This window comes from Mastigoproctus giganteus, chromosome 12 (genome assembly GCF_048544385.1).
Source record: "Mastigoproctus giganteus isolate SK-2022 chromosome 12, ASM4854438v1, whole genome shotgun sequence".
NCBI classification, from domain to species: domain Eukaryota; kingdom Metazoa; phylum Arthropoda; class Arachnida; order Uropygi; family Thelyphonidae; genus Mastigoproctus; species Mastigoproctus giganteus.
The window spans coordinates 171,290,055-171,311,801 of NC_143586.1; the positions used below are offsets into that span (position 1 = coordinate 171,290,055).

At 34.9% G+C, this 21,747-nt stretch overlaps 1 protein-coding gene across 1 annotated transcript in view; it reads left to right on the forward strand.

The window, feature by feature from the left end:
• Rab3 (RAS oncogene family member Rab3) overlaps nucleotides 1-21,747 on the forward strand; it is a 105,685-nt gene that overhangs the window by 59,607 nt on the left and 24,331 nt on the right. The window contains exons 2-3 of the mRNA XM_090386786.1: nucleotides 5,511-5,735; nucleotides 16,293-16,411. Of these exons, the coding sequence (XP_090242912.1) occupies nucleotides 5,511-5,735; nucleotides 16,293-16,411 (344 nt within the window). The remainder of the gene's footprint in view (nucleotides 1-5,510; nucleotides 5,736-16,292; nucleotides 16,412-21,747) is intronic.

A 21,747-nucleotide genomic window follows, 5' to 3' on the forward strand; every position in this document is an offset into this window, starting at 1 on the left:
CAGACCACACTTAAATTCTACCCCGTGAGCTTTGCACAATCTCTCCAGGGCCGAATTGATTGACAAGGCTCTCATCATATACTCCCTCCTATCATATTCAGGCAGAATTGCAGACACTTTAAAATTTAACCCTAACTCGCAAATTTTTTTCAACCTGTACTTGTTAAGTAAGTCCGAAGATCTCATACTCCATCACATTTTGTGCCCTTAGAAGATGATATCAGCTCTGCAATGTCATCAACTTTTGATCCTCGCACATACCATTGTCCTATTTCGCCTATCCTTTTTGCACAATATATTTTCCAATTTCCTGGCAATTTAGTTACCCTCAATAACTAGCTCCTGTGGGACCAGCACATTCTGCCCTGAATATTGCTGCTGTGTTGCCTGATGCACATGAGTGAACTCCAGCGTTGAGTTAGGTAACTGAGATTAAAACATGCATAAGTAATTAAAATGGGGCTCTCCGTTTTAATTACTTCGAGGGTATCTATCCTACTCTCAAAGTCTTAGTGACACACCCATCATAATGCTGAGTTGGCACGTTATTTTTTTTAACACTCTGCACCTAGCATACATAGACATCCTCCTTGGCTAGATCATATCCTGTTTCAGAAAGGTTTGCAAACATTTTACAAGTTGCACACTTTTTTAGGCTGTGATGCCTTTGAAAATCGACCCCATTTGGTTCTCCCCCGAACCACAGCACACTTGCTACTTTGTGCACGTTGCTTTGCTGCTCTAGTCTAGGGCATGATTTCCGTTTAAATACAATTTAATGAACAATGAAAATTAATAAGATTTAGAAATTTAATTGACAATACTATACTAAGCTAACAGATTCCTACTACGTTGCTATGTATTACGCTATCTAGTTTTATGTCGTACCTTACGCTATCAAGTGAGAGATATACGTTACTCTATTCTGTATCGTTCTAATAAATTACAACAATGGCGGCAAGTTTCGGATGATACAAGGTTGTACAGATACTAAGCAGTAACCTACAAAATCTCTATATCTAAATTCAAAATAAAGTAAGCAGCGTGACTTACACTATAAAGCCACTTCTAGAAAATAAATTAATATGCCAATTAAGTCAATAAAACAGCAAAAATTTCACAAAAAGTTATTGGTTTGCTGGAGCCATAAAATCTTCATCCACACATGGTACACAATCACTATTCTTCAGATTCAGTATCATTTGTCTTTCTGTATTACTCCTCATGACTGCTGATTTAAGTCGTTCATTTTCCCTAAATACTTATACTTTTCTTGTGTTAATATTCTTATGTCCTCTCTGAGTATCTTTGTAATGGCTTTGCATAACTCGATTTTGTCCTTGTCTGTGTTTATCTTGCTCTTTGTTTGTCGTCTTCGGTTCATCATGACAAGTGTTTCTTGACTAATTTTTTCTTTGGATTTTTTTTTTTTTACCTATAGGTTTCTTGGGCTTTATCACTTTCAGAAAGTTGTATTCCTCATCAATATCTTGGTCCTGAAAGGGCTCCAGAAGCTCAAACTTGTTCCTAAGTTCCAGTACATACTGCTTTTTCTCCTCTTCTGTTATCTCAAAGACCTTTGTATCATTTACTTGAATCAGTGTTTTCCTTTTTTTTTATAATTGGAAATAATTTTGTACACATTATTCTTTTAAATCTTGGCTCTTTATCTAAAACTGCCAAAGCACTCAATTTGAGTGTAAAATTTCTATAAAATTAGGTAATTTATATACAGTTCATCAAGTTTCTGCATTTATTTACCTTGTGACAAACATCTGTAATGTGAATCTTCCTTTGGTTTGCACAAGTACGTACCCAAGTGCATGTGTAGGAGTCAATACTATATATTGCTGCACCGTGCCAATTTAATTTAGTCTGAGTGGAACTTTATATGTGGAAAGGTATTTTCAACAATTTTTATGGTGCTACTTCGATTGCATTACTAAAGTGTGGTGATCTCGTGGTCTTACCCAAGAGCAGATTCAAAAATGTCTGGAGGAATTAGAAAAGCTATCTGAAAATGAGTCTGGAGAGGAGAGTATACATGAAATTAGAGAAGAAGAAACTGATGGAGTCCTAATGAAATAAATAAAACCTGGTGGTCCTTCAGCTGGATGTGCACTACAAAGGAACATAATTTATAATAACCCTAGACCAACTCCTTATGCAAGATGAAATGTGTGTGGGTTTTGTTTATTTATAGATATTTCAATGATAAAACACATACAGAATTGCTCTGAAATTAAAATGCAAAGACAATTGAAGGATAATAATTGGTCTCTACATCCCTTCAAGAACTTCATTCTTTTATTTCTCTACTTTTAACTCACGGAGTATATGGTGCTTGATATATACCTGGAGCAAACACTACAATAGCTATTTCCAACTAAAGCTAGATGCTGATTCAACCAGTATATGGCCAAAACTGAAACAAATTTGGTAATCAAGTTTTGGTTGGCAGCCGACAACTTAAAAGTATCTATCAACTGAATGGCTTTTCTTATTTGTGGAAAGATATTATGCACAGTTAGCCATAGCCAGCTAGTCAACCACTTTGAATATGTTGTCCTAAAACTAATGGAACCATTTTTAAATCAAGGTTGAAATGTAACCACTAACTTTACTAGTTTTGATTTGGCAAAGGAATTAGTCAAAAAAAAAAAAAAAATGCTACTATAATGGGATATGGTGCTTGTAAAGAAGTTCCAACGTTCATAAACAAGAAGGAAGATTTATATTCCACTTCAGTTTTCAAACTTGATGTGATTGTATCTGACGAATTATCAGGCCAAAGCAAATAAAAATGTCATAACCTTTAGACTTTGTACAAAGGTTGCAATAAGTAATTGTACAACGAAGAAGCCTAACACAGTACAGGTAGTTCTCGACTTTACATGTTAATTCGTTCCTAGCGCGTGCTCGGAAAGAGAACTCGTAAAGCGGGATTTTTTTTTTTTTTTTAGGAACATTAGCAACTAAGGCCATATTGCTCCGGGGATATGCAGTGGTCATTCCCTGACCTTTCCTCGTCCTCCGTATTTGGTGGCTCACAGGCTCGAACCCCGGTCTAATCAAGAAGCGTGTGCTACGCACTGCTGCTCCTGCCCCCCTGGCTACGAAGGTGCCAAAGCGGGAATAAATTTCTCATAGACATAAGGTTAAAAATAAGGGTTATGTTCTCAACAATGAAATTATTTAGCTAATTAGTTTATGTTTAAACAATGGTTGAATTAACCAAAGAAATGAAAACGTAGCCTGTAAAATCAAGCAACTTATAATAACAGAGAAATTATTTACGACTTACAAATGTTAAAGAATGTTTATTCTTTATCATCATTGACTAAATGCACACTCGTTGATCACTTATTATTGGCTCGGTACTCGTTGGTTTGTTGCACAAGGAGTTGTCTTCTTCAGAAATGCTTCAAGAGGCGTTTGTTTCCAAGATAATCTTCTCTTTTAATTATAAATTTCATGATTGCATGCATAAGCATTTTTTAACGGCACACACAAATTGCAACTAACACGATTCGCATGGAGTAACAAGTTTACGAAGCTTAAAAAAAGGAATGAAGAGAAGATTCTGAAATTTTGTTTTTTATACGATTGAATATTTCAGTAAAGGCAAACCACCATAATAATGTAAAAACCCACACAATTCCAGCTATTGGTATTTTCACAAATGCAATAACATAGAGTTTACTACCCGTTTATAATTGCTTGCAGTAACAGAAAAGCCCAATAAACCGTAAAGTGCAAATTGTTTTTATTGTTTTATGGTTGTGACCTCCAGAAATGTGCTTTAGAAAAATATCACAAAGGCATTTAAAATTGATTCTTATAATGGAACATATGATAATGATGAAAGTGTAGTGCATTTTAATGATTTGAATTGGTAACTAATACAATTTACAAACCATGCTCACAACCTTTTATATGGCATTAAGGTCACGCTCATGACCTTAAAAATGACAATTTAGAGAGATAAATAGCTTAGTTATACAGCAAAAATTTCAACATCCAAGATTTTGAAATGAATTACCAAAAAACAATGTGTTATTGGGTTCACATTACAATATTTTAACGATGTAATGGTGTCTCTAGAACTGATTAAATATTGTATAGCTACACATGTGGTTTGTAATGCAGTATTTATGAGTTTATTTTTTGCAATTAATGTTCATATTTTCTATTTTGTTGATACTTGAGGAAAAAAACTCGTAAAGCGAGAACTGCCTGTATTATTACAACAAAACAAAGTATGAGGAGTTGATGCTTTAGACGAAATGGCTAAAAAGATTCAACAAAAGCAGGTTCATGAGGATAGATGGTTGGTTCACATCTTTTATAATATATTAGATCGTGCAGTAATCAATGCCTTGGATTATTTATAAAGAGGTGACAGGGAAAGTTATGGAGAGAAGGGATTTTATATTGAATCTAGCTGAAGAACTCAGAAAAGATTCTGTAGATTCGCAGAAAACAGCATCTCAAACGAGTAACAATAGCGGCCATATGTAACCTCCCAAAAGGCATCAAAGCCAAATTAGGCAATGCAAGGCAAACAAAGCCACAGAGAAATGTGCACTATGTTTAAAAAGTATGTAGACAGAAAGTGTACAGGAACTGTTGGAAAAAAACTCATTTGTTTAAATTGGGAAAATTAATTTTTAAACTTCAGTTTATTTCCTAGGCAAAGTTTTGTGCTCAAATTTTTACCATCAGAAATATTACTTTTATTTGTATTACCATAAGCACAATACTATGTACTATTGCCAGTTACTTTATATCAATGCTTATAATAAAACATTGAAAATCAACTTAAAAGTATTTTATGCACAAGCAGTCAAAATGACTGGCAACGGCAGTTTCAGGTATTTTTGCTAGCCAACAGTTCTAGTGTTAATGCCGGTGGACTCTGTGAAGATTATAAAGATCAGAATTACTGTATTATCTAAAAAAATTATGCACGTTATTTCTGACAACATTTTTAGATTATTTAGCTAGCAGCAAGCATACTTATTTTATAGGCAGCAGTGCGTAGTACACACTTCCCGTGACCGTGACCACCAAATACGGAAAAGTCGGGGAATGACCACCGCATATCCCCGGAGCAGTATGGCCTTAGTTGCTAATGCTCCTAAAAACCAAATAACTTATTTTATAATGCAATCAAAGGTACTCCCCAAATTCACATCAGAAAAATTAAAATTTTCTCTGGTCATGTAATTGCATTAAATTATGCTGTTAGTTCATCTGAGATTGCTCTGTATAGAATACATACATAATACAAGTTATTCCTGAATAAATCCATCTTCAAAAATCTAGTATTTGCTATGTCCTAAATGTGCCAAATGTATGAAGTTCTACAATTTTTTTTTTTTTTTTTTTTTTTTTTTATTGGTGTAATCTTCTCTGTTAAAGTTACAGGAAAGTTTCTGTGGTAACTATTGTTTTACCAAATTAAAAGGTTTTTATTATTATTTTTTTAAATCTTGATTATTTTGCAGATGGCAGCTGGCCAAGATCAAAAATGGCAGAAGGATGCAGCAGATCAGAACTTTGATTATATGTTCAAGATTCTTATTATTGGAAATAGTAGTGTGGGAAAAACATCTTTTCTTTTTAGATATGCTGATGACTCTTTCACATCAGCTTTTGTGAGTACAGTGGGCATAGACTTTAAGGTGAAGACTGTTTTTAGGCAGGATAAAAGAGTCAAACTACAAATTTGGGTAAGTTGTCTTGAATATCTTTTGTGTTAACTCTTATTTCTGGTTTATATGTATGAAGTGGGAAGATTTTTTATTTATTTATTATTATTATTATTTTTTTTTTTTAAGAAAAATATTTGCAATATAAATTCTCTATAATGCATTTTTCTGTACTACATAGTTGGTTCAGTTTTGAATGTTTACAATTGTATCAAATTGCTTCCATTTGTTTTAAGTTGGGAAATAGCAAGAGTGGCAATTCTGGCTAATATGCTGGCTGCAGAATGTTTTTATTTGCCGAAAATTGTTAGATGGAGAATGATATATAGTAGGGTATGCTGTCACAATGGAGCAGGCACTTATTCTGCCAATTTTATATCTGACATCCTCTCTCAAACATTTCACTTGTTAAAAAACTAACTTAATGTTCTTGTTTATACTATGGTAAACTCCCCTGGTCAGTGGAGTTTACAAAAAATCAATCAACACAAATTGTTAATCGTATTTAACAGTAACTGCTTGAACCCCAGTCTACTCAGAGTGTGCGCTACAGCACTTATGCTCCTGACCATTCAGCTACGTCATAGCACCTTGGAGTACAAATTCTGAGGAGGGATTAATCTCTGTTGAGGCACCATTTTTTATCTTTGAAACATCTCAAACCACTTAAAGGCTGTCTTATTTGTTGTAGCAGCATCATGGTAGAGACTGCTACATGTATTGTGTGTGTTTCTGTAGCTGTCTTGCCAAGTTTAAAACAAAATTTTGTTTGCACGTTGCTTAAATTGAGATTTATGCACACAGCAAACATTCTGCCATAAATAAATTTTATGGCACACTAGCTGTACCCACTGTTTCTCCACACATACAAATCTTTTATAAACATGCTTGTACAGATATGACGAACAGTATAAACCAGAGGAGTACCATTCTTACTGGTGGAATTATGTATAAAGTTTTTTTGTTGTGTGGTGTAAAAGTGAAGAAATATAATGTAGTATTTAAAGACTTGCAAGTTTTGCTATGTATTATAAAATCAAGAAAGGGTAACACACTTGCTCTGTATACTATTATATGATGCATACTTTTCGCTGCATGAATCTGTTAAAGAGTGACCTTGTGACTAGATACTACAATGCAATTACAAAGAAACTGGGTGCAAAAAATAATTTTGACATCATATACAGTTTCCGAAAAGCTTTTGATGCAGTTTCACATGACTGTTGTACAAATTGGAGCAGTGTGACATTAGGAGCAAGTTACTACTGTGGATAAAGGGGGAAAAGGTGGCTGAGTGGGAGAAGACAGTGGTTTTCAAAGGAGTACTGCTCTTCTTGGGCTAATTTTATTAGTGGGTGTGCCAGATTCAGTGCTGGTTCCATTGTTTTCAATATTTATTAATCATATTGATGAAGGTTAGTTAAAAAAAAACACACACAATATCTAAGGAAGTGCATCCAGTTGACATAAATGGACAATGTAATGTTGAGTCAGTTTGGTGTGACATAAGCACTGGGAAAGCAACAATAACAGTAGGAGTATGTTATAAGTCTAATGAGTACCTGTAACAATTGTACAGAGATATGGTGGGCCAGAAAATCAGAATGTCTAATAATGGGGGAAATTATCTTTCCAGATATTGACTGGAACTTGTGGGTTGGTCACTCGCACACTAGCAAGACTTTTGTGAATTTATTGGATAATTGTTTTCTGGAGCAGCATGTTGGAGAGGCAAGAAGAGAGTAATAATACCCTTGATCTGGTTATCAGAAGTGATTATTTGTGCATTAAGAATTTGCAGATAAAGGAACCACTAGGTGGCAGTGATCACTGTGTATTGATGTGGGATTTACTTAAAGATATTACAGTAAAATCTCGTTAATACAAACTTTTTATACAAAGTACTTGTTTATATGAAACACATACCATTCCCCTGCAAAAGGATAGGCTTTTCTATGTAAATATATTCGTTTATTACAAAGTTTGGTTAATATGTATTACGAAGTTCTTTTTCACCCCGTGAGAAATAAATATTGTAGTTTTTTTATGTTTAATACAAATCTTGGCAGAGCTGTCCGATTACTGCCTCTGGCCACCCGGCTCCCTACTTCCCTAAGGATGGCACTGACTTGTTAGAGATTGCTTTTGTAAACAAAAGCAGTTTATGGTGGCTACAACATCAAGTGCACTCTGAAAAACATTTCTGAAGGGTGAGTTGTTAAATTAACAAAAGAATAAAAAGTTTTTCAAAGTTGTTTACATGCACTCCCTCTCTCTCTCCACAGGATTAAGGTCAGTTGCGTTTGTTACTGCAGTTCAAAGAGTCTTTTGCTACAGTACACAGCAATCTATTTTTGGTGCCATTTTATCTGATCTTTTTTTTTGTAACCTGTCTTTAAATTAATTTAAAATTTGTTTATATTAAATCTTATCTAGCAGTGTTATGGCTACAAAATGTAAACGGATGGAATTAAGCCTGGAAATTAAACTAAAAATTATACAAGAGGCTGATAGGATGGAAAGAAGCAAAATGGACATTACAAAGGAATACAACATCCCTTTAGTGCCTGCCTGGCAACCCAAAAGTCGCGGGTTCGAATCCCGTCTCGGGCTTGGATCATAGTAGAAAATGCAAAAAAACCTTGGGAGGTGCAATATGGTTTATCTGTAATACTGAAAAACCCAAAAAAGACTTAAGTGCATGACACTGGAGCAGTGATGAAAAACAGGAAACAAATTTGTGGTGCAAAACACGAGGAGCCTGAAACAAAACTTTGAGTGGTACCAACAAATGCGTCTAATTTGCCAATATCAGGTCCAATTTTGCAAGAAAAGGCAAATTATTTAGCTCAGCAACATGGAATTAGCAACTTCAAATGCAGCAGTGGCTGGCTCCAAAGATTTAAAAATAGGAATAACTTGGTTTCGCGAAATGTTTGCGGTGAGTCTGGACTAGTCGACAAAGAAAAGGCTACAGACTGGTTGTGTTCTCTACGGTCCATCCTTGAAAAATATGAGGCAAAGGATATTTTTAATCTCAATGAAACAGGTTTATTTTATAATTTGCTGCCAATTAAAAACATTTGCTGTTCAAGGAGAGTCTTGTCATGGTGGAAAATTAACTAAACAAAGACTCACTGTTCTGTTATGTTGCAATTCAGATGGCAGTACAAAACTACACCCACTTGTGATTGGTAAGTTTTCCAAGCCAAGATGTTTTAAAGCAATTAACCAACTTCCCTGTGATTATGGGGCCAATAGAAGTGCTTGGCTTATGGTCAAAATATTTCAGTCTTGGTTATTAAAAGTGGCAGTGTTCCTTTTTTCTGAAGCCATTCAGAAAAAAGGAACATTTTGATGATTCTAGATCATTGTACTGTACATTCTGCTGAGACACTTAAGTTGACAAAAATGCCACTGTTGTTTTTACCCACCAGTACCACCAATTTAATGCAATCACTGAATCAAAGCATTATTTATAACCTAAAGAGAGCATACAGAGCCCACCTGATAAGGTACTTGATCCGCAACATACAAGGGAACATTTTGCAGCCAAATTGGAATGTCTTGGATGCTATCAGTAATCCTGTTATATATTTCTTGGGACAGTATTGCATCAAGTGTAATAATCAACTGCTTCAGAAAGAGTGGCTTTGGAGAGAATATCATCAAAAAACATGGTCCAGCAGACTAATGTGATAGCAACATTGAGGAATTTGAAGGAGCATATGGATGCAAAAAATAATTTTGATATCATATACTTGGATTTCAGGAAAGCTTTTGATAGTGTTGAGCATGGAAGACTACTGTACAGATTGGAGCAGTATGGCATTAAGGGCAAATTGTTGCTGTGGATAAAGGGATGGTTGAGTGGGAGAAGACAGAGTGGTAATCAGTGGACACTGCTCTTCATTAGTGGAGTTCCCCAGGGGTCCATTTTGGGCACACTGTTGTTTTGAATATTTATCAGTGATATTGATGAAGGTATATCAGGCTTAATGTCGCAGTTTGCAGATAATACAAAAGTTGGCAGGGTTGTTAATGAAGCTAAAGACAATATGCTACTGCAACAGGATCTAGAAAAGTTAGGCAGATGGGCTGAGAATGGCAACTGAAGTTTAACATTGACAAATTCAAAGTACTGCATATGGGTAGAAGTAATCCCAGAGAAACATACCAAACTCTATGGTACTACACTTAGGGTGATAGAAAATGAAAGGATCTGGGGGTAATTGTGCAGTCAGATATGAAGTTTTCTTATCAGTGCAGACAGGCTGCCAGAGCAGGTCATGGTGTTGTTGATGATATACAGGAATTTGCTAGTAGGGAAAAGGAGTTGATTATCCCTTTGTATAAGGCAGTGGTCAGGCCATGTCTTTAAAACTGCATACAGATCTGGAGGCCTCATTTTAGGAAGGATGTAGAGTTGCTTGAATGAGTATGTATAGGGAAGGGCAACAAGACTGGTGAGGGTAATTGGTATAAGGTCTTGAATGGGTTGAGCACACTGAATTCTGATGGGATTCTTCCACTTGCCCAGATTATGAACCTAGGGGGAGCATAGATTCAAATTTGTCTTTAGCCAGCGGGTAGTTGATTACTGGAACAAACCTGCACCTGTCGTTTTGGAAGTTGATAGCTTAAATAAATACATTGAGAAACTGGACAAACTTTTAGAGGGAATGGATGTGATTTTTTTTTTTTTTTTTTTTTTTGGCTGATTTTACATAAGTTTATATATTCTTGCTTTTTTGCATCATATGCCTCTACTACTACATCACAATTTCTCTGTGGCAAATAATTAAATTTACAAAAAGTTAGTTTTTTGTTAGACTTTTTTTTTCTTTTCCTTTTAATCCCTGATAAATATCCTATTTTTGATTCTGAACATAATTTTATTAATCTCAGTTAATTACCTCTCCACTTTACCTTTGTTCAGTGCTGTAGTTGTAAAATTAACAGAAGGTTATACTCTATGAATGTTACAAAAAGCAGAGGGTATGCAGTGTGTGTGCGCACACACTACATATTTACTTAATTATATATACAGCATATATATCAAAAATAAAACTAAGTATTGCCTAAGAATAGAATTCTAATTAATTTATTTTTTAATTTTCAGTAAATATTTTTATAGTATTTGTTTTATTTCAAGTCTTTCAAAAACCAGAGGGTATACAGTGTATACCCTCTGCTACACCCCTGCCTTTGATAAATTGAGCACTCTGTTCAAGGTCCCTTATATAGCAATAGCCTGGTAATTACTGACATAATGGAATTCTTCTGAGTCATGGTAGGAGATGCATACGTGATGAGAACTATGCCAATCAATTTGACCCCGGAGAGATTGTGCAAGATTCATGGAGCAGAAATTTTCTGTGCTTGTTAACAGGAGAGACCGTTTTGAGAGCGGGTGGGATACATTTAAGTAGAAAGGTAGAATAATATTTACTATTCTATTGAAGTATTGGGCAAGTCAAAAAACTGTTAGTTTTGGGAGGCAATACACATGCTGATAGCTTAACAATAGCCACAAGCAGAGATCAAACTGATTCTTGAGCTGCTTCTATTGGGACATGCAGCAATCTGTAAAGCAAGGTCTCGGGGGGGTTCATTGTGGACCAAGCATATATATATAGGCTACGTTAGGGTTGCTAATGGCAAAAGCAGATACATCACTAATGCTAGCAGTATAGCAAATAAATTTGAAGCATTGATTAAGCCATCAAATGCTGACATTATAGTGAAAGGAGAAATGTGGTGTTGCTCAGACATAAGGGATGAAGAATTTTGGTTCAAGTACAGAAATGACAGACAGATAGCAGTAATAGGTGTGTAGGGGGTATTAGGCCCTTGGTTACAAAGTACCTTGATTCTAAGACAGTATACCCAGTTGGTGCCTGGTGTAACATTCATTCAGTTTGGTGTGACATAAGTTTTAGAAAAACAAAAATTAAATTTTTGTTTTTCTAAAAGTTATAATTAGGGGAATTATAACTTTCCTTTCCAGATTAATTTATTTTTTAATTGAGTTGGTCACTCACACAGTAACATAATTTTTCTGAATTAACTGGGACAATGTTTGCTGCACCAGAATGTTAGAGAGGCAGCAGTGACTAACTCTTGCATGAGGAATCTCCAGATAAAGGAAACACTAGGTGGCAATGATCACCATGTGTTGATGTGGGATCTACTTGAAGAAAATAACTAGGTTCAACGGTAGTGGGGAGATGATTTTGCTTTCATAAAGGTGATTATGATGATCTTAGACAGTTAAATTCTATTCATTGGGACCAGCTGATGTTACTGCAAATTCTAAATGAGAAGCATTCAGGGATGTAATCTAGAAGCTACTAGGCCTTTTATACCAATTAAGAGAATACTGCTCAAGGTTTAGACCAGGTTTATGTCAGATAAACTGAGAAGACTAGTTGGCAGAGGGAAAAAAAATGCATGGGATGATCATAAATTATCAGGGGATGTAGAAACTACAGTAAGTACAAAATATAGTTTGTAATTAAGTCACAAAGGGAGGTTAGGCTAACTAAGTCAGATTATGGGAAGTCTGGCTAAAAGTGAAGAAAAAAATAGTAGTGATGTCTTTGCTTATGTTACACTAGAAGGAAAGGGATGAGTCACATTGGTCCATCATATATGAAAGCATAACTGTTGATGATCCTGTTTGGTTTGCTGACAAAACTATTTTTGCATTACAAAAGCAGTTTTGGGGAATAGGAGATACCATTTGTTATAATTGTAGGTTAAATGATTTTATGGTAACAGAACTGGATTTCTTCTTTTCAAATAGAATGTGGTAGAAACTGAAAAGATGCCTTTACAGAGATAAAACAGTTTCATCTCCTGCTGTTGTTAATCCTACTGTTATATTGTAGGGTATATCAAACATTTGGAGTAATAAAAGGTACAAAGCAAAGTGTTGAAGGGTAATCAGCTGATGCAAGTGAAGTTTAGAGAAGGGCAATATGGTCATTAAAAGAATGCTGAAGAAAATTCAAAGGAATCACGGAGCTAACGAAATTCACAAACACAGAAAGAAAAGCTGGAAGACAAAACCAATGCAAAAATAAAATGGAATCACTTAGTTTACTTTATTTTGAAGAATGAAAAAAAAACTTGGAAAGGATAATGAATTAATGTACAATTCCATTGGGAATAAGTGCTTAGGTGATATTACTGGCTTATGTGACCCCATCTATGGACAAATTCAGTGGAAAAGTTTGGTGGAACTCAAGCAGTTGCTCTTGACATTTCAAAGGCTTTTGATTGTGTTTGGCATAAAGATCTTCTAAATAAGCTTCAATCTTATGGTTTGCCAATTGCTTTTCATAATTGGGTATCCAGTTTTTTCTCTATTAATGACCTTCTTTCATTGGCTGGAAATCTTATCCATAGTTTTGCTGATGATAACACATTGCATTCCACCTTCCAGTGGCGCCTCCGTAGCCAGGTGGGAAGGAGCAGCAGTGCATAGCACACGTTTCTTGATTAGACCGGGGTTCGAGCCCGTCACCACCAAATACGGAGGATGCGGAAAGGTCAGGAAATGACCACCGCATATCCCGGAGCAATATGGCCTTAGTTGCTAATGCTCCTAAAAACCAAATAACAAATAACAACCACCTTCCAGTTTGAGAAACTTTGCCCTGCACAAACAGCTTCAACTTCTCGAATATCTACTACTAATTCCTTAAATGTTGATCTGCAGGTAATTCTCCAGTAGGGCAAAGACTCCCTACACAAACAGCTTCAACTTCTCGAATATCTACTACTAATTCCTTAAATGTTGATCTGCAGGTAATTCTCCAGTAGGGCAAAGACAACCTAGTTGATTTCAATCCTTTAAAACTCATTCCTGCCTTATCTCGTGAAAAGGATTCTTCTGTTCCTCTGCTTATTTTTGATGTGATCTTGTCTAGAAATCAGTGTCATTTCTCTTTCTCTCTGCATTACTTATCTTCCAAACAGCAGTTCACTCTGTACAAATCACAAATCTGCCCTACCATGGAATACTGTTCTCACAACTGGGGTGGTTCCCCTCTCTCTCTCTCTCTCTCTCTCTCACACACACACACACAGGCTTCTAGATTCTGTTCAAAAGAGAGGAGTTAGATTAATTAATGACTCAGCTCTAACAGTCTCCACTCTGTCTCATAGATGTTGTTTCTGCTGTATGCCTTTTCTGTAGATACTTCAATGGTCTTTGTACTTTTGAATTGGCTTCTATAATTCTCTCTCTCTCTCTCTCTCTTCCCCCCCCCCACCCCAAACCAGGAAAAATCCTTTTACTCTCCAACTTCAAAACTCACAGAACCAACTTTTCTTCTTCCTCTCCTCGTTTATTCCTGCAACGTTTATTCTCTCTCTCTCTCTCTCTCTCTCTCTCTCTCTCTCTCTCTCTCTCTCTCTCTCTCTCTCTCTCTCTCTCTCTCTCTCTCTCTCTCTCTCCACCCCAAACCAGGAAAAATCCTTTTACTCTCCAACTTCAAAACTCACAGAACCAACTTTTCTTCTTCCTCTCCTCGTTTATTCCTTCAACTTCCAGAAAATGGAAGTTGAAGGAATAATTCCCTTTATGTATTTCCTGAAAGTTACAATCTACAGAAATTCAAGTCTAGTGTCAACAATTATCTTCTCACCCTTCAACCCATGCATGGTACTAAGTACTATTCGATTCTAATACCTCTCATGCTTTGGGGTCTTAATAAAAAAAAAAAAAAAGTGTAGGAGCTTGGAGACTTATAAACACATAATAGGGATTACATGTAGAAATAACACACACACTTAACAGCACAGTAAAATATTAACATATCTGTGATTAAATATTACAAGAGTAAAGGTGGGGATAAAATGGCTGTGAAGAGAAATGGAGGAGAACATTATATTTTTGTAAAATGATTTTGACAGTATATAACTGTAAAAATTATTTGAAAATGAAAAGGAAGAAAGGGGAAAACTTATGAACAAGGGCCACTGATATATAGACATAAAGCACCCAACAACCATAACTGTATTGTGTATAGGTAAAAGTTGTTGAGAAGAGAAAAGGGGAAAGACACCCTGGAAAGAACTACTTATAAATACAATTTACCAAACACTTATAAAATACAATTTATATATATAACTATAAAAATTATTTGAAAAGGAAAAGGAAGAAAGAAGGGAAAACTTATGAACAAGGGCCACTGATATACAGACATAAAGCACCCAACAAAAAATTGTTGAGAAGAGAAAAGGGGAAAGACAAAATGGAAAGATGAGGAGGTAATATAGCTACTAATTGAAAAAAGGGAGAAAAGGCATATGAATGAAGAAAGATATGCAAAGAAAATTTAAACATAAGAGAACAGATTGTCATCAAATAAACGATTAGACTGTGATATTATAGAATATGGAAAATGTAAGCTATATATTAAAAAATTGAAAAACATTAGTTTATACTGCATAAAAGTGTGCCCTAAGCTATAAATGAAAGAAGTCTAAAAAAAATTTTATAAAAATATCAAATACTAAAATTATTATAGCTAATTATCATATTAAGATGCACTGCATAGTATGCTATCAAGGGTTAGCAGCATTCAATACATGCAAGTAATAATCAGCGATAGCTATCTGTTTCTGATTGCCATCTTCCAGTAATTGAAAGACCTAATAAGAGTTGGGTGTGAGATTATAAGTGCCAGGACACAGAATTTTGTGCTCAGGGAAATGTTTTAAGTTTTTTGGAAATTTTTAACATATTTTTTATTTAAAAGATCTTTCATGGCTAAGAGTATGAAGGAGTTTGTGAAGTTATATTTCATAACTGGGTTGTCACTATTGCAACAACAGGGTACCTGCCCACCCACCGATGAGAAGCCAATGAGCTTTGAAAAATAATATGCCAAGAAAGCCAGAGTTAGAAAAATGAGATAAAAAGTCAATTTTATTAAAATTTAGAAGCATACTGCTGAATAACAGTTAGCCCAATAGACAGGATAAATATATATATATATATATATATTTTTTTTTTTTTTTTTTTTTTCTCTCTCTTTGAAAATAAAAGGTGCAACAACACAGCATGTTCTAAAATTTTGTTTTTTTAATAATGCTTAAAATTACATATAATCAGTATCGCAACCTATTAAAAAAAGATAATTTTGCACTACTCAAATAGAATTCAGTTAACTCGAGCATTTTCCTGAAATTAAAGTTGGGCACTAAAAATTATATTTAAAGGGGATGAGCTGTGTGTGTGTGTGTGCACTCATCCCACAAAAGAGTACTTGAAATTGCATCATTTGTTTCAAATGGTTCTGTGTACTTTCATTTTCTGTCAAGTGATGCTGTTTTAGTATGGTTTGAAAGATACAACTGCCATATCAGATGAGGCACTTAAGTATAATTGTGGAGGTGTTCCCACTAAATCTTACTTGTTGTGAATTTAATTTATAAATGGTTATATCATAAATTGAAACTTATTTGTGCTATTTTGCTTCATCTGTTATTTCAATTTCCACTGAGTCTATTGTCCTAAAATAGTCTATTAATTGAATGTTTTTCTTTTCATCCTTTTCATAGGATACAGCTGGTCAAGAACGTTATAGGACTATTACAACAGCTTATTATCGTGGTGCAATGGGTTTTATTCTTATGTATGATGTCACAAATGAAGAATCTTTCAATAGTGTACATGATTGGTAAGTTTTTTTTTTTTTTTTTTTTTTTGTAACATTACGTTACATTATTATTGTCCCAGAAAGTAAAGATTACCCCATCCTAGTAATTGGTGAGCTAATCCATTTTAACTAGCAGTGTGGCTGTTATACATATTCTGTTAAGTGTTGACAGATGTACATCGTGAGACATGAACAACTGACAGTACGCAATACAGCTGTGCTAAGTTTATTACTACCACGATGTTTGAATGTGTAAATATTCTGTGGTACCACGGTTAGCATGGGTCAGAGAAAATTACAAGTTTGTTCACTAGTCAGTGTTACACCTCCCAAGCTTGTATAATTCAGACTGTTAACACCATCTTTCATTGAAAATAATCTGCCTGAGAGGGTAAATTAAATTAACTATATAGCATTTTGACCAAGTCAAAATGCTATATTGTTAATTTACCTTAGTTTTATTCTGATTATAAGGCTGGTCCATCTCAACATGAGTGTTGCAAACTGGCATTGCCAGATTTAGGTAGTCTGGGGACCTGACACAAATATTAAAAGCTAATAAAAAACTATTCCTTCCAGTAATCATGTTGGTATATGGGTAAATGTGACCTTGGGTCCCTGTAGAAACTGCACCACCATATCCCCAATAAATTTGGCTTTGTCTACTAGTATAAAGAGTTGGCTATTTCTAAACAACTGAGGAATGAGGAATATTTAGGAATTGCAGAAATGAAGCATGAAAATACCTTCAGAATTATAAAAATAAAAGGATGCACTGAAGTTGTATATGTTTTCATTCCACAAAAAGCACTTGAAAATGTGCCCTCAGTAAGTGGTATTATTAAGCCAGAGTTTTAAGAAAGTTTTACATCAAAATCTGCTGGTTATAACAAGGCAATCAAGGATTTTACATAAATTTTATATTTTGCCTTAACACTGCTTACAGAAGGTTCACCTTCATGCTTCCTTTTTGTACTTCTCAAATACTATATACAGATCTTGGATTCTTATTTCAGCAAATGATATAAGATTTACCTTAAAGGGCACAGAGGAAGACAATAAGACAAGCTGTGAATAGAAGCTATGTCATTTCCAAACTAGGAATCTTCACGGGGATCTGAGTGTGCTGTTTAATCCTTTAAAATGATTGAAGGATTGAACAATCTTAATGATTAAGGCATATCTTCTCTTCTAGGATAATGCAAACAGATTCAAATTAAGGAAAGATAATTATAGATTAAATATAAGAAAAATACCTTTGGTTAAAGAGTAAGCAGCTATTGGAAGAACTAAAACATAAAATTAGTGACAAACTTCAAAGGCACATTACAAACGGTTTGTTTTCTTAAATTGTCCTGCCATTTTAATGACATTAGAAAATATATGGCAGTAGTTACAGATTTTTATGAGTACAATTATAAGTGGTGAGGAACTTAGTACATTATTTAAGCATACTTGTTTTAACTCATGCTACCTAAAAGAGGACTGTTGCTCAAAAAAAGTAACACGTCCTTATTCAAAATATTCCACAGTGTGTTATATTTTGGAAGGAGAAATAATCTTATTTTTACTGTATTATAAAATGTAAGAAATAACATTATAGAACATAAGGATTATACTCAGCAATATTTAATTTGCTTTATCTATTTTATATTACCTTTTAAAGACTACATTGTACAGTACTATTATTAGGAGGAGTAAAATTTCTGGTATAAAAGTGAACTGCAACTCATTGATACTTATCACTGGATTATTCAGTTCACTGGACCATTCTAGATCTTGCATTTTATACAAGAAGCATATGACTGACTTAGCTCCCTTACTGAATTCTAAACAATTTTTAGACTGCCCTGTTTGCAAGCAACATCAGTACACAAACTTTCATCCAACTGAATTTGCCCATATGTCACCTAAAAGAAAGTGGTCTGGAAAACTGGAAATTTCACAAACATACTTGTAGATCATTATCTGTTGTGCAAGAAGGTTGCAATGTTAAATATTCTCTACATTGAGAATTTTTAGGCAATGCTTTCTCAAAGCATTTGTCTAAATTTTGGCATTGATTCATCAACTGTAAGTGGGAATAAATTTTACTTTTACTGAACTGTACTATATATACACACCCTCACAAGTAGTACAGTTGGTAGAATCAACGGCATCTCCACACTGGGTGGAAAAGATCTGAGTTCTGATCCTGTTGATGATGTGAGGAATTTTTATGGGCTTTTATCACAGTGTGGCTGGGTTCTTTGGTCTTATGCAAAGGTAGCATGGTTTTTTCTCCAGGAAATACGGGGGGGGGGGGAGGAATCTAGAAAACAGGCAAATCTAGCATAGAACACACACACAGTTTACAGACATAATATATATATATATATATAATGCAATGTGGGCTAAGTTGCTGATGTGCCTAAAACCCTACAACAACAACAACTGTATATAGAAATGCACTTTGTGTGTGTATATATATAACTACAAGATACCAGAAATCTGGAAAGTCTAAGCTGAAATTCTAATCTAGAATGATCAAAACTGATGTTTTGAATAATGAAATCCTTCTTAGAAGACATAAAATCATTGAACGTTCTCTTTCTTAATGGTAAAATTTATTTAAGTTCCTACCACATGGTAAGGCCACGACAGCTAGAACTCAGTCACATCTTCCCCCTCTCTCTCTCTAGTTCTGTTCACATAATTGTACTTACCTGCTAAAGAGTATCCATATTTGGAATATTTTCTGCTTAATATTTGTAATACACACAAAGTGGCATTTCTCTCTTTTAGCACTATCAAAATACTTTACAACTTAGTGCATATTGCTCACACAAATTACAGCTGTGTAAGTTGGTCAATAGACCATTTGCATGAACCAGTCACAAAGTCTGGCAATGCTTTGGAACAGTTGAGTGAAGAGAATTCCCGCTATGTAGATACAGCTGGAAAAATGTGTTTGGTTACTTTTTGCCCTATTGTAGGGAATTAAATGTTTTTTTGTGCATGGAAATCAGTCTCTATACAGAGATTAACCATTGATTCAAGCAAAAGATTAAGCACAACTATGCACTAATATGAATAACACACACACACACACACACTCTCTCTCTCTCTCTCTCTCTCTCTCTCTCTCTCTCTCTCTCTCTCTCTCTCTCTCTCTCTCTCTAAATAATATTCAAATTGGAAGGATAACTCCTGAGGCAGCTTCCAGGGGTTAATCTCTTCCATAAATGGCATTTAATTTGCATGCATCAGAAAATTTAAGTCCATGCAACCCAAGTAAAATTTCAAAACTGTTTAATCAAATTTACATTATTCCAGCCATACTCACACACAATTGTCTTTTCCTGCCTCGGTTGGCTCATGGCTGTTCTATAGTAACATCAGACTTGGTCACTCAAATAATTCTTGACTGCTGTGAAAAATTTCAAAATATATTTATTTGTTATTATACATGTACAAATAAAATCTAAAGAACTTTGATTAAAATATACAATAAAATATTACTATAATATTTAAAATATACAGAAGTAAAAGCATCAAAAACAATGACCTAAAATCTAAAACACATGCTTGTGGCTTCTGTATGTTGGCTTTATCAACTTTGCAAGGAGGAGTTCCGGGGTTACTGTTAACCACATGCAGTACTTTGCATTTGTCAATGTTACTTCAATTGCCACCCCTCAAGTCAATCTGCCTAACTTTTCTAGATCCCATTGCAGTAGGATATTGTCATTAACCACCCTGCCAACCTTTGTATCATCTGCAAACTTACTTGAACATTAAGCCTGATATACCTTTGTTAATATCATTGATAAATATAGAAAACAACAATAGGCAAATCACTGAACCCTTTGGGTCCAATAATAACATTATTGTACCCCCCCCCCCCCCCCAAAGGGTTCGGTGTCCACGGAGAGCAATGTCCATTGATTACTACTTGCTGTCTTCTCCCACTAAACCATCCCTTCATATATGGCAGTGCCGACCGGGCTAGCCGAGTGGGTAAAGTACCTGCCCGGCAACCCAAAGGTCGCGGGTTCGATTCCCGCCTCGGGCTTGGATCAAAGTACTGCAAAAATCTTGGGAGGTGCAATATGGCCACAGAAGCATGCGCCAACAACTACCAAATCAAAAAAAAAAAAAATATATATATATGGCAGTAACTTACCCTTAATGCCACACTGCTCCAATTTGTACAGCAGTCTTTCATTTGCAACTATCGAAAAATTTCCTGAAATCCAAGTATATGATATCCAAATTATTTTTTGCATCCAGTTCCTTTGTGACCACATTGTAGTATCCAATCAGATTGATCAGACAAGATTTCCACTTAACAAACCCATGCACTGTCTGAAGTATAATTGTCACTTTGTCTAGATGATGATGCATTACTTCTTTTACCAGAAACTCTAACAGTAATTACTCATGTCACATTTTTATCCCCCTTTGTGAATTGAAGATGCATTCGGAAATCTCCAGTCTGCAGGGACTTCCTGAGTCCAACAGTGCTATCATAATTATGGCTAAGGGTTTGCTTACTTCCTTTGCTGCCTCCTTTAATATAACTAGATAGATCCCATCCACCTCAAGTGCCTTTCTTATGTTTAACTTTAACAATTTCTTCTCTACTTTGCTCTCAGTTATTACAAAATCATTAAGCACCCTATTACAGATTGATAAACTTCTGGCATTTTCCTCCCTTAACTCCTCATGTGAATATAGATGCAAAATAGCCCTTCAATTTGTCATATATCTGTGACATATGTTTGTGTCACAAACATATGTCATACATCATACGGAGGATGTGGAAAGGTCAAGGAATGACCACTGCATATTCGCGGAGCAATATGGCCTTAGTTGCTAATGCTCCTAAAAACCAAATAATAATAATAATACATCATACATCATCAAAAGACACAAACATCATATGTTTGTGCCTTTTGAAAAGCTTTTTGAGCTATTCCAAATTTCCTTAAAATCAGACCAATAGAAATCTGTCTATTGTTGTTTGTTTTTATATCCTCATGTAATAATTCTTATTCCCAATGGAAGGATTTTTTGAAATTTTATATTTCATTCTGTTAGAACAGTTTTTCACATGATCCCAAATTTTAAATCACTACAAATTTTTCGCTACTTGACTGCAATCGATCTTAAAACCAGACCAAATTAATCCACCAATTATTATTTATTTTGTTTTTATTTATTTTTTATTTTTCTTACAAATCACGTAGGCTATCCACATTGTAGCTAAAGTGCTGGTTGGAGGAGTGAATGCACAATGTGAAAGGTCTTGGTTTCTGCATAAAAGGTTTTTTTTTTTTTTTTTTGTTATAAATCACGAGTTATTACTGCTTGCT